This window comes from Mirounga leonina, unplaced genomic scaffold (genome assembly GCF_011800145.1).
Source record: "Mirounga leonina isolate KUSES-001 unplaced genomic scaffold, KU_Mleo_1.0 Mir_108, whole genome shotgun sequence".
In the NCBI taxonomy this organism is placed as follows: Eukaryota; Metazoa; Chordata; class Mammalia; order Carnivora; family Phocidae; genus Mirounga; species Mirounga leonina.
Window position 1 is genome coordinate 4,971,001 of NW_023270237.1, and position 14,583 is coordinate 4,985,583.

Here is a 14,583-nt window from a genome sequence, read left to right on the forward strand (position 1 = left end):
ATACATTGATTATATTATCTATAAAATGTTGGTTTGGCTTTTCTCCTCATTCAACTTTCCTTCCAAAATACTGAAAACTGTAACAATGATGATTGCACCCCAATTTCCCAACTACATGCCACCTAAAAAAGTGATCAGATCAAGTTTAATACATGGCATTTGATATTCAATGCATTGAAATCAGAGGTAAGTGTATGATTCAAAGCAGTGACCTAAAAGTGAAATGATCTGTATTAATCCTGAGTCAATGGTTTCCTAACCATGACCTTAACAATATTATACTATTTGGATATATTAAAAAATAGGGCTGTACAACTTTATTAAGGAAATTAAAGGGAGTGTACTACTACAGAACTGCTGAGAACCAAGGAGAAAGATGGTAGGTGGGAATTCCCACTACAAAAACATTTTCTTAGATTCATAGTAAAGCATTTGTGTGAATTTTTAAAACAAAAGTTATGTGTACCCATCACTGTATACACAAAGGCCATTTCTAAAGAAGAAAGCTGCTTTCCCCCATCACACTTAAGAAGTCTACAAAGGATAATTAACATCTAGATTCAGAAGAAATTGCCTCATGAAATTTAAAGAAGTGAAAAAAACAGGGAGAGCATTTAAAAAATGTGTTCAATTTTCCCTGAACTCCCTTTGACTTACATAGGGTTACCCTAAAGTTGAGATATGTCAAGACACTATTTACAAAATCTATGCCAGTAACAGCTGCCATGTTTAAGATGCCAAGGAATTTAATGTACTGTTTGGACAAGTAGTTAGAGAAAAGCATTCTGGGATAAAGCCACTCTAATTACATGAACTCTAAAATTGTTTCCTTTATCAAGAATGTAGCTGTATTTCATAAACTCATTTAAATAAATAAATTTGAAAAACTAGACTGAGCCATCTTAGGTCTCTGGAGTACATTTTCATTCAAAATGTTACAATAGGTATCTATTTATAGGTGTCTATATTAGAAAATATCCTTATATTTTTCTAACTTAATAAGAAACTAACTATATTAAAATCATATTAAAAAGCTCTGTTGCAAACCATCTAATTACTTTTAAAACTCCTAAGAAATTCTATAATTAAGGTATGCTGGCTCCCTAAATCAAGTGCTGGTAGTGTAATTCCTTCTGATTTTCTAGAACTGAGAGCTCACATTTGTGAAAGACAAATGGTTAAAATGTCAAGAGAATCACTTCACCTTTAGAAGATAGAATAGTTTTCAGGCCAGAGATCAACCTGCTTAATACTAACTGAACAATACAGATGGCTTACTAACAAAGACAATCATACAATTCAAAAATCAAATAAGACTTTAGCTCTTGTGCCTTTATTTTTTAAATAAAATGACAGAACTATCAGAATCTAAAAGCTTAAAATGTAAAACAAAACAAAATACCCTATAAAATGTTAGCACATTCTTTCAATCATTATAATTTTAATAAACATGTTGTGGAGTTTTCGGCCACCTGGCAAAAGAGTTTATTTTTAAAAGTAATTTCTACATAATGATTTCACTTCTCTAAATCAAATCCAAGCTGAAACTTCCAGAGTGCTGCTAATCAGCAACCACAAAATTAAAACATTAAGGGTTGGAAGGTTCCTTTGATTTTACCTAGACTCACCCAGTCTAATTCCCACTAAAACACGGTTAGAAATGAAACAAATTATAATAAGGCCTATAGTAAGCTAAATGGCATTCACAATTAAAAACAAAACAAAACAAAACCCGAGGGAAAAGCTCTAACACCTTCAATATTAAACTGGGACTTGCTATGAATTTTTAGCTATAAATACTGTAAAGAAAGAACAAAAGTACAAAAACTAGGCCATTTAATGAAATAAGAAAAATAATGTGAAAAGGACAAAAGCACATCTATGTAGACTTCAAAATAACATTTAACTCAGGGAACTATCATCTCATTTTGATAGATCTAACAGAAGAGGCACATAACTGCTCTAATTCCCTAAGTATTAAAAGTCCACACACAACAAATCATTGCTCATTAACTCAAGCTCTTGTTCTTTCCATGGAAACGATGCCTCTATATTTTATTTTCGGAAAACAGTCACTATTCTGAAATGAAATAGGATGCTGACTTTCAGCTCCATTAAAGTCAAATTATTTCACTCATTCTTTCTTTCAATACAATTACCATATTATTTAAAACACTTAAGTAAAAAATGTATGAAAGACATTTAACTCAATCTGAAATCCAAATATACAAAGAAAACAAACTTCTGTGCATTTTTACTTCTACCTTAAAAAATTAACTGATAGAACTTCACTAGAAATTTAAAAATTCATTTAGTCTACTATTTTTGATGAGTTTCTTCACATGATTTAAATCTGAAAGTCTACTAGAAAATATTTTTCCAATTAAATGTATTTGTACTTAAACTGCATCTGGGAACTAAAATTTAGAAAATGAACAATTAATGACAATCTAAAAGAAACTTCCCACTTAAGAATAAAAAAGAACTACTATTATTGTATGCATACAATAAACACTAATCTCATTTAATTACATTAATTGACCCAATTCTTAACCTTTAGAGCTGGAGACAAAAGTAATTTATACTATTATCTAACCAGTTATTTCCTAATGATGAACAGTATTTATAATGGCAGTTACTTAATTTTGCTCACTTGTGTATTGTATTCCCAGTAACAAAATGCTGCCTAGTTCATAGAAAGTTCTCAGTACATAAATCTGTTGATTGGATAAATTAACCATTTATCCTATAATCAAAATCTATTGAATGCATTGGGTTCCTTGAACACCTAGATGTTAGCTTGAACTGAATATTTAAAAGAATGTCATTGAAGTTTAAAGATTAGCTAACTTTTAAAAGCAACCTAAAATTGCTTACCTGGTAGGGCTGAAAGGCACTATCTTCAGTTAAAAAATCCAGTTGTTTATCTACAAGGAATTCTACCGCAGTGATTGAACTGGGTATGCTTTTTTCAACCAGGGGTTTGAAAGTCTGGTAAGAGAAAAAAAAAATTCATAATGGTTATTTTCTGGGTTTTATACTCAAATACGAAGGGTATTATTTGAATACAATGTATAAATGTCATTATCATAGAGATTTTAGAATACCAATTAATATTTTCATATTATAATCTAAATGCTTTTATCCATACAATAAAATATTTTATATTAAAAAGGAATGAAGTAGATCTAAGTTGTTTATTTTTAAAAAGAGACTTAATCAAATATACATGTGTATAAAAATTTCTAAGATAATAAAAGAGAAACTGTTTCTGAAAAAGTCAACTGGGTAGGAGAGCATATTTACCCCAACTCTTTTTTAAAAAATTATTAAGTATTAATCTTTATAAAAACAGAGCAGGTATAGCTCACAGAATTACTTTTTTGCTAGCTCATTCACATCAAGGATTTTAAATGATCAGGATGCATCTGGTCTTTTAACTCCACCCCGTGCACTACCCACCCCCGCCCCTGCCCCAAGCACAAATAAAAATCCAGCTGCTTCAGTAAGAGCAGCATGGGGGAAGGGAACAGGAAAAGAGGGAGGTATGAAGTATTACACAAAACCCACCTCTCAGTCCAGATTTCTGCTACTTTAAAAATCAAACGAAGAGACAAACCAAAAATGGGTGCTGGGAGGTGGAGATCCATGGCCATTTGGTTATTTTAAAGAAGACTCCCTCATCTTTTACATAAAGGACTATATACCCATATCTTGGGGTGGGGTGGGAGTGAGGGAGGCAGAAGAGGAAGAGGAAGGAAGGAAACAAAGGTACAATGTATGCAGTTTTTAATTACTGTCACACTTTCGAAGCAGAAGCAGCTTGAATAAAAAGCAAGTGTCACGTCCTGGGTACTTTTCTAAAAACTTAAGAATCTAAGCTTGGAAAATGGAATTAAAAACCAACTTAGTTTATAAATGACCTATATAACACGGAGAAATCTTTCTTGCTACAAGCCAACTTGTGTGACCATTTGGATACAAACCAAAGCTTTTGTTTTGGCAGGGACAGTACAAATCCCCAGGAGATTCAAAGCCATTGTGTTTCCCCCTTCTCTTATTGTCTTAAAGAAATCTAACATCTTGCTAATCACAACTAATACGTACTCTGGGTAAAAACTTTTCAAGCTCTTTAGTGCAGAGTGGCTCTTAAGGAGTTAATTTCTGTATTTAGGAAATTCCTTATAAAGCTTTCGATTTATTGAGGAGTCTGTAACAGTGTTTTTGAAAAAGCTAAACACATGAGAATAGAGAAGCATTTTAAACATGCCTTATTTCTATACTATACCGTGAACTTAAAAATAGTATCTTCTTTCCTAAATTAATATAACATGAAAAAATTCTCTTATATCCCCACTTATTTTCGAGATTTATAACTAGAAAAATCTAACCACAGTAAGTTCCTCCCTCCCTAGTCCTAAGGCTAACCTTTTAAGTACTACATATGTATCAGGAGTATTCTTATTTAATGGGTGAGAAATTACATTTTCAAAACAGACATTCCCCCATTACTTAGCTATCTCCTGCAACTATTGCAAACTAGAATTTTCCATTTGCCAAGACTAAATTCCTAAAATTATTTCATAAAATATTATTTTACCTAACAAGTGACTAAAGTTTTCAAGATCATTTATCTAATTTAGACTTTAAAATGTCTACCAGTATGTGATTGACATGATATACATAATATTCTTCATATTATATATTTGTTTAGTTTTTAGTAAACTAGAAAACACTGGCACCTTTTTAAGAAGACTTGATTTAATTCCTGAACTTTATTCAAATGATCTATTTCTTTTCAAACAGTACCATGTCAGGTCAACTCGTAAAGGTTAACAAAAAGGTCCACAAAAGCTATTATCTAAGTGGCTAAAGGTACAATTCAATTAAGTAGGATTTGAAAAAGAAGTAAAACTCCTGTCTGAGTGCCTCTTTCTTATGCAAATAATACAGGTGGTTTGCATATCCTATGAGACCTAGTCATTTTATAATATGAAAAACGTTCTTGTGAAGAAATCCTCTCAGAACTCTGCTTTTTAAGGTAGGTCAGAGTTCTAAGGGTAAATTTTAACAAGCCAACTAATCATAATTTAAATTACTGAGTTAGTTTAGTTTCTAGGCTAAAATAAAAAAGAATTTCTCATTTTAAGGTAACTAATTGAAAGCCACCGGGAGAATTTAGCTATCAGAAATGTTAAAGGTTAGTTTATAAAAGGCTATTTCTGATACAATAATACTTATAACCATGTACAAATGGAGGTCAAGAGTATATCATGCTTCTTAAAATAGCAAATAGGGCCCAATGTGCAAATTTTAAAATGTGCGATTATATTTAAGCTACAAATATGTTCCCAGCAAGAGCTTATAAATACTTCCACAGTACTTGTTAAAGAAATGTTTCAATATGTATTAAATAAAGAACTCTGAAAATGTGTGACTATTACTACTTTATGGAAAATTAAAGACAAACAACATATGAAACTAAGTACTTAAAACACATATTGACTTTCTAAAGTGGCAAATCAACGATACAACCATTATTCATATTTGTATCCAAGTTGAACACATTTCAAAGAGCTATTATTAACTTAAAAATAAAAACATAAATATTTAAATAAGAGTGAACAGATCCTACAGCTTTTATGATGAATCTGTAGTAAATATTTCATGGGTCTAGGTGTACTGGAATGTAAAGAAAGTAGAACTCATGCATAACTAAGTAATTCAAGACACTAAAGATACATCATTCTATGAGGAACTTCCACAGCCTAAGGGGAAGCAATGAGCTACCATCTGATGAAAGTCACAGTAGAGTATAGCCCTAATCACAAAAAGACTATTATTCCAATGCTGAAAACAGCCTTTGAAAATTCAAATAAAAATTACTAATTTAAAATTAATATTCATAATTAAAAAAAACTTTTTCAATTTTATTAATGGATTAAGAGTTTCTTCAAGGTCCTTTGTCTGACCATACTTTAAAAATAGTCTAAAGCCAAAATAAATAGTTGAGAGCCTGAATTTCTAGTAGGGCCTACACCACGCTATAGGAAGAATGCTTAGAACAACTGTATCCTGTTTGGGGCTCCATGCTGCACCACATTCCATTCACATGAGGAAGAGGAGAACAGATGAGCCCTCCTCAAAAAAACATTTTTAAAATAAATCAGCTACAGCTCTCAAACATAACTCAGCTGCTCAAACAAACCATGTTAAAGCTCACATTTAACTGAAAATTCATGGAGTTTATGTCTGCAGTCTGAGTTTCTAACAATCTCCAGTTAACATTTAACAATTCCTTTTCCAACTTAAAAAAAAAAATCATGCTCATTAACTACAAAAATCTGATATAAAATTCACTAAAGGAAAATACTGAAGCAGAAAACTAAGCAACATGTTAGAAGTCAAGGTTTAGTCTACGGGAAAAAAAAAAAAGACTGGAGTGACTTGAAAGAACAAAGTCCAAATTCCCACCCAAGCAGGTCTATTGAAAAACACGATACTGTTAGAAAACAAGTTGGGGGTGGGGACTGGAATACACCACACAAAAAAACCCTCACAAAATAAATACCCCCACTTCCCTTAAAACATTATATTCTGAAAACCCTAATCTGAAACATTTCTGCTGTAATACTTTAAACAATTAAACTCTAGTTTTTAATCTTTTTACAGTGTTATGAAATTACTACACACACAATCGTTTCTGAACAAATGAAAAGAGTTAAAATTTCTTAAAACTAAGAACACTAAGGCTAGATCAATAAAAGGCAGTGACCTTAATTCCTAAGGCTGAGAAGTAAAACCAAATGTAAATTAAGACAAAAGAAAAAGGAAGCAGAAAAATACAAACCGTACTTTGTTCTTTAGAATTTTAAAGTATCTTAAAATCTCAGAAATCCACGACACAGCTTTAAAGGTCAAGAAGTAGCTGACATTTCCATTTCACTCTTGAGCAGTATTTTTTATCTAGCCTAAATACTTCTTTAGTCTTCAAAAATCACAGGCAAATGGCCCTCAAACCAAGCATTTCTGAGCTCACTTGCAGCGTCGTCATTGTATAGGAAGAAAAGCCAAGACCACAAAACGAAGCAGAGCTGTAACCTAACAAGTCTCCGACGAGCAAATGACGATTTTCTGTCTGCTCTGGCTCAGCCTGGCAGTGATGAGGATTACAACTCGCTCTTTGTCATCAGCACTGTGGTGTTAACGACTAAGAAATCCTGCAGCTGAAGCACTACTGCATCCTCCGATCTGGGTCAGGATAATTTCTCCCGAGGTCGCTTACATAACCAGTGAGATACTCCAAATAGAGAGAACAGCCATCCATCAGCTAGAGAAAGCCTTCCCCACTGTACTCTGTCTGCGTGGAAACACACTGCAGTAGCTTCCAACAGAGCAGACACCCAAATGAGAAAGACTACTTGGCTTAGGGCACACTGAGAGAAGGGAAGAGGCGGTGCTCTGTAAACTGTAACTAATCCCCCGTCACAGGTGCTGATGGAGTCACTTCCAGCACGAGTCACATTACTGGTGATTACTCATTTGGCTGCGGCCATAGAGACTGGCTCATAATTTTAACAACAGACAAAGACAGACTAGTGGTGAGACTGAGACCTCAAGTTTACTGTCTCTTTCAATAAAGCAAATACAAATACAAAGTTTTTGCTTTCCAGATTTACCAAGGTGAGAAAGTACAGAAAACAAATAATACGTAAATATCTCTCAAGTTGGCAAAAATGAAGCATAACTTCCAACTATTGAAAATACTTTGTGTGTTTTAAAGTCCTTATTTTAATCATCTGTCCCTAAAAATATACTGATATAAAAAAAAACTCAGGAAAAAAACACTTAAAAGCATTTTTAGAGTAACAGTCCAAATGAAATCAAATGATATAACCACAACACTTTACTCAAAAGAAAAACTGGTGATATTTATTTTGGCAGATTTAAAAAAATACTCCTGAAACAATTTTATTCTTCAAAAAAAATTTAATCTACACAATTCAGTTATAAAAAAATCTATAATTTGAAAGCATAAAATGTATTTTTCTGATGTGTTACCTAACATAGGCTTGTAACTCCTTTCTAACCTCAAGAGTTGTGCTGTCCAATATGGTGGCCACTAGCTACACATGGGTACTGAGCACCTGAAATGAGATTAGTCTAGATTTAAATGTGTGTTGTATGTATAATATATGCACTGAATATGAAAAAACAATGCTAGATATCTGTAAGTGTAAGAAAACATTTACCTATTTTTAAATGATGTGAATGGTCTTTTATAAATATGACTCAATGCAGAATCTCAATTTTAATAAACCTAAAAATTCATGTTTTTTTAGTATCACATACACAACCAATTCATCAAATCATTTCAGAGAAAAACTTCCAACCACCAGCCAATGCCCTGTCTCTCTATACCTATTCCAGATGTATCAGTTTCATTTCACAGAAACATCAAGTTAACCACTGAAAAGATATTTTCAACTTAGTATATGATGGACTGTATCTACAAAAATCTCAATCTTTTTATTTGTTTTAAGGATGAAAGAGATGGATAATGATTATTCTAAGAATGTTAGTAAGATATAGCTTTAGAACACTGATGGTACTAAAATGTAACTTTAGAACAAATATTTTTAAAAATAGTAACTCAGGTGAATATTACATCATACACACCATTTCAATAATTCATTCATAATCACTTCAGACATGAGTGTAAAACATATATGGAAATAAAAGAATTCACAATGTCATATAATATACAAAAGAAAAAAACAACTGGGTCAATATGGCAGCTTTATTCTAACCCCCAAACAACAAAGAAAACAAAGAAACATCAAATGCTTGATGCAGGCTATTATATTATGAAACAGCACATTTTCAGTACATTCCACACTACATTTCTATAATTTATTGTACATTAGAGAGTTTAATATTTCACAGGATTCATCTTACAAGCTCACATAAATTCAAGTATGACTATATGATATACACTTAAAAACAGCTGTCTTTGTTCCTCAAGTACTATCAGTCCCCTACAGAATCAAACAGCAAATAGAACTACACTTAGCTAACAATCCAAATGCCACAATATTTATATATTCCTAGTGACACAGAATGCAGTAATTTTTTAAAAATCAAAATAAGTAATATCAATAAAGAAAAAACATTCATTTTTATTTCATACTACATCATGGTTGAATTAAAATTCTTCTCAGGGCGCCCGGGTGGCTCAGTCGTTAAGCGTCCGCCTTCGGCTCAGGTCATGATCCCAGGGTCCTGGGATCAAGCCCTGCATGGGGCTCCCTGCTCCGCGGGAAGCCTGCTTCTCCCTCTCCCACTCCCCCTGCTTGTGTTCCCTCTCTCGCTGTGTCTCTCTCTGTCAAATAAATAAATAAAATCTTAAAAAATAAAATAAAATAGGGCGCCTGGGTGGCTCAGTTGGTTGAGCGACTGCCTTCGGCTCAGGTCATGATCCTGGAGTCCCAGGATCGAGTCCCGCATCGGGCTCCCTGCTCGGCAGGGAGTTTGCTTCTCCCTCTGACCCTCCTCCCTCTCATGCTCTCTGTCTCTCATTCTCTCTTTCTCAAATAAATAAATAAATAAATAAAATCTTTAAAAAGATAAAAAAAATAAAAATAAAATAAAATAAAATAAAATTCTTCTCCATTATTATAAAGAAATACTATATAGGGGCACCTGGGTGGCTCAGTCAGTTAAGTGTCTGCCTTTAGGTCAGGTCATGATCCCAGGGTCCTGGGATCAAGCCCCATGGCTGGCTCCCAGCACAGCGGGGAGCCTGATTCTCCTTCTCCCTCTGCTACTCCCTTGTGTTCTCTCTCTCTCAAATAAATTAAATTAAATTAAATTAAATTATTAAAATACTTATATAGTCAATTCTTAATGAAAATGAGGAGAGCACAAAGATGGAACTAGTTGAAAGCCATAAATACCTTTTTAATATTTATTTCATAAATTGAGCTTCACAAATACTTTTTAAATATTTTTTTTTTTTAAGATTTTATTTATTTATTTGACAGAGAGAGACACAGCGAGAGAGGGAACATAAGCAGGGGGAGTGGGAGAGGGAGAAGCAGGCTCCCCGCAGAGCAGGGAGCCCAATGCGGGACTCAATCCCAGGACCCCGGGATCATGACCTGAGCCGAAGGCAGTCGCTTAACCAACTGAGCCACCCAGGCGCCCCTTTTTGAATATTTCTAAAAAATTTTAAAAATATATGAATGTGAGTCTGGTCTGGTACTCTGGTAAATTTCTAATACAAATAAAACAGTGAAATAACAATATAGAGAACCCACTTGGTAGCAAACATAGTAAGTTGCTCAGCTTTTACATCAAGTCTCCTTAATTCTCTCTTGTTCTTACAACTCCTTAGGGATGGTAGATACCACCTTTCGGACAGCAAAAAGCACCATTTTTTTTTTTTAAGATTTTATTTATTTTTTTTAGAGAGCGAGCGAGAGAGAAACAGCATGAGAGGGGAGAGGGTCAGAGGGAGAAGCAGGCTCCCCGCTGAGCCGGGAGCCCGATGTGGGATTCGATCCCAGGACCCTGGGATCATGACCTGAGCCGAAGGCAGACGCTTAACCATCTGAGCCACCCAGGCGCCCAAAAAGCACCATTTTGAGAGCAGAATTTTAGTCCTTTAAACTGGTTGTTCTTATGGCTTATAATTTAATGGATTAAGGAAGCAAGTTGAATAGTTACTGTTAATTTTTCTTTTCTTTCCCTTTCTCTTTCTTTTTATTGGCGGGGGGGGGGGGGGCAGGGGTTGGGTGAGGGTAGGGGGTAAAAAGTCTTTTCTGGCAGCTAAACCAGGCTAGAGGAAGAGGAAACTACTCCAGTTACTGCCCTGAAATACACATCTCTGACTTCCTTCCTTTTTAGCTGGTTTCTAGGTTACAAGCTGAATAAATCAACAGAGGTGAGAAAGTACACAGAGGCTAAAAGGAAAGCAACACGGTATGGCTAGCTAAAGAAAATCTGTTTCTTCCAATAATGTAAGAACCTTACATGTGCAATTGAGAGTTAAAATAAATGAGCATTTTGGTTCCATTTATCTTGGACCATGAAAGAAAGAAATTCATCTTTAAAGATATAGAAGCCTAAAGAAACAAGTGATTTCTCCAAGTATATAGATTTTACAAAAAAAAACAAAAGCCTCTAAGTTCAATGGCTTAGGACTTTAAATATTTTTGTAGACATAAAGTTAAGAAAAGAGGATGAACAATAGTAGTTCAGAGGATTTCAAAGTGATATGGCCCTATGTGAAGGCTAACTAGATTCAGGAAAATATTTTTTCTTTTTCTTTTTTTTTTTTTAAAGATTTTATTTATTTATTTGAGAGAGAGAATGAGAGAGAGAGAGAGCATGAGAGGGGGAGGGGCAGAGGGAGAAGCAGACCCCCTGCTGAGCAGGGAGCCCGATGTGGGACTCAATCCCGGGATTCTAGGATCATGACCTGAGCCGAAGGCAGTCGCTTAACCAACTGAGCCACCCAGGCGCCCAGGAAAATATTTTTTCAATATGCTCTATTAACCTGTAATCTATGAAAATATACAATCAAACACGTGTAACTACTGTATTGTGGTAATGTCCAAAGGATTAACTTCTTCACAAAAATGAATCTGTGCAGAACCTCCAGGGACTGCAAAGATTGTGTAGCACTGTTTCCTACTTTGAATAGACTATGAGTTCTACAAGGATTTCCAGATGACATGAATCTTGCAGATTTTTAAAACTTTCTTACCTCCTTCAAGCTTGCAGCACATTCATTCAACCAACAGGTATGGGATGTCTTTTATGTAGTAAGCACTATGCTTGGCCTGGGGATACAATGGTGAGGAAAAACCACTAAATTCCTACCCTAGCATACATTCCACACTTTTAGTAGGAAACAGATACTCCAATTATCATAGAAATAAAAAATTACACCTTGTTAAGAACTCAATTAATAATTGGAGAATTAGTGTTCCTTTCCCTCCTTTCTTCACTATATCTTTGATATCACACTCCGTCATCAGAGGAGGGGAATAACAACAGAATGTGTCCATTCTTTAAACCTTGCAGATTTTAATGATATATAGTTGAGCTAAGAAAAATCACTACTGAGGATACTAAAACAACATAAAAACACTTTATGCGAATAGACCCTATTTTTCAATAAGCATACGGTTGAATTCAGTTTCCTTTGTTTTATTTTCTCCTTCTAGGCTTTCTTAATACTAATAAGGCACATACTCTACTCTAGAGTAGTTCTCAGTTTGTCAGCTCTATGTCTTCTCTTTCAGAATCTCCCTGATTAGATAGACTTCTTTCCTCCCAGTATTATGAGGTTCCATTTACTCTTCTGTCACTAAAAGTTTGCAGGTGCGTGCCATTAAGATAACCCATTTTTCTTTCTATAAATAAATAATTTGAAACTGTATATTTAGACCTGTATTTTATACCATTATTAGGACATTATCATTCTTATATCCTGTCACCACACAAAGCCAAATAAGACTAGAATTAAATGCTTAACCTTTCCTAAGTTATCGACACATCTTTCAAAACCACTATAAGTACTATCACTACTTACTTTAGATATAAATACCTCAAAATTCATTAATAAAGTGATATTTGATAATTTACTTTGTTTCCCTTGCTCATATAATATTCTGAATACCTGATATTTTCCTTTACAACTCTGTCAATAATGAAAATGTAATTTTTAAATAAATTATTCCATAACTTTAATCTGACCTCAATGAAAGTACCAATAATATTTTGGAACTAGAAAAATCAATTTTATGGGGGCACTTGGGTGGCTTGTCAGTTAAGTGTCTGCCTTTGGCTCAGGTCTTGTTCCCAGGGTCCTGGGATCAAGCCCCATATCAGGTTCCTTGCTCAGCAGGAGCCTCCTTCTCCTTCTCCCTTTCTCCTTCTGTGTGCTCTCTCTCTCAAATAAATAAATTAATTTTAAAAAAAGAAAAATCAATTTTATGGAAAAGCAAATATAATAAGGAAAGTTCTAAAAAGAAAGAAAAAGAAAAAAAAAAATCAATGACAGGGAACTAGTCTAACAGATACTACATTTCAATGCTCCAAATAATACAACAGAGTGAAACTGGAGCATGAATCAACAGTCATCAATGGATAGTTTAGAAAGTCCCTAAATAACATCAGATAACTATGAGCATTTAGTGTAAAATAAAGGTGGATTTTCATATCATAGGGGGAAAAAAAGAGAATGAGAAAAAACTGAATAATTCTTTTAAAAAGGGAAATGGAACTTTAGAGAGTAATAATTTAATTTTTACAGATGAAGAAACTGACACTCAAATAGAATAAGTGACTGAATTTTCTTGTCCAAAACCTTGTTTATAGAAGCCCTGGGACTAGAACCTGGATTTCCTAACTCATAGCTGAATGATTTTTACATTTTAGGATGGCGTGAAAGAACTGTATTGTTTTCATGCTTGTTGGCATGAGGTGGCAAAGAGCAAAGTGTTTTGCCATCTGCTGAATAAAACTTTAAACTTTGAACATAAAATGGAGGAAAATGAAACCAGTCTAGAACAAACTACAAAATCATATACCTGAGGAAAAAAGGGTAAACCATAATAATGTATACATTTTTAATATGCTTTAATAACACATCACCTTTCAGAAAGAAGAAATAAGAAATAACACTTATGTCACCTTTCAGAAAGAAAAAGCAACTCAACATGAAAGGGTTTTTAAGGCTGTGTTCATTAAAAAGAACACTTGGGAAGATGATAAACCATTAATGGTTAAAAACAAAAGGAAAGTTTAAGTCCTATTTTGTTATTGTTATTTCTGTCAAGGAAATTATTTTTAATATGGCAAGTGTAAACTAGAGATTAAAAATAAACTAAACGGTAAAGGATAGTAGAGGATCTTTTTTAAGAAACCAAATCAGGGACACCTGGGTGGCTCAGTCCTTAAGTGTCTGCCTTCGGCTCAGGTCATGATCCCAGGGTCCTGGGATCGAGCCCCGCGTAGGGCTCCCTGCTCAGTGGGGAGTCTGCTTCTCCCTCTCCCACTCCCCCTGCTTGTGTTCCCTCTCTCGCTGTGTCTCTCTGTCAAATAAATAAATAAATAGATAAATCTTAAAAAAAAAAAAGCAAAATTAGTTTTCCTTATAAATAACATAATTAGAGATAATGTGGAAAACCAAGAAACGGGTAAAAAGGATCCCCTGATTTTAACAATTTACTCAGCCAGTGGAGAAGTAACTGGCTCAGTCATTTTAAGTGTCTGCCTTCTCCCTTTGGCTCAGTCATGAACTCAAGGTCCTGGGATCCAGCCTCCAATCAGGCTTCCTGCTTGACAGGGAGTCTGCTTCTCCCTCTCTCTCCGCCCTCCTCGCCCCCTCACCTGTGCTGTCTCAAATAAATAAAATCTTAAAAAAAAAAAAGCAATTTGACTTTTAGCGCCTTTTTTTCACAAGTATATTTGTTACCAAATTTCAAGAAAAAATTGAAAATGAGCAGCTTATAAATTGTATCTTAAAACTCATTTTATTACATTGCCATTATTTTAAATAGCTACCTAATA

The 14,583-nt window shown here is 34.2% G+C and overlaps 1 protein-coding gene across 5 annotated transcripts in view; it reads right to left on the reverse strand.

Moving 5' to 3' along the window:
• LOC118019659 (probable JmjC domain-containing histone demethylation protein 2C) overlaps positions 1-14,583 on the reverse strand; it is a 341,719-nt gene that overhangs the window by 82,843 nt on the left and 244,293 nt on the right. For 3 of the 5 annotated variants that reach the window (XM_035019066.1, XM_035019042.1, XM_035019051.1), the window contains exon 3: positions 2,878-2,991. Coding sequence is in view for 2 of the 5 variants with exons in the window: in XM_035019042.1 (XP_034874933.1) it covers positions 2,878-2,991 (114 nt within the window). In the remaining 3 variants the exon portion in view is untranslated. Of the gene's footprint in view, positions 1-2,877; positions 2,992-3,306; positions 3,395-6,855; positions 7,675-14,583 lie in introns of those variants that run through there. The other 2 variants (XM_035019058.1, XM_035019077.1) reach the window with 2 other exon arrangements.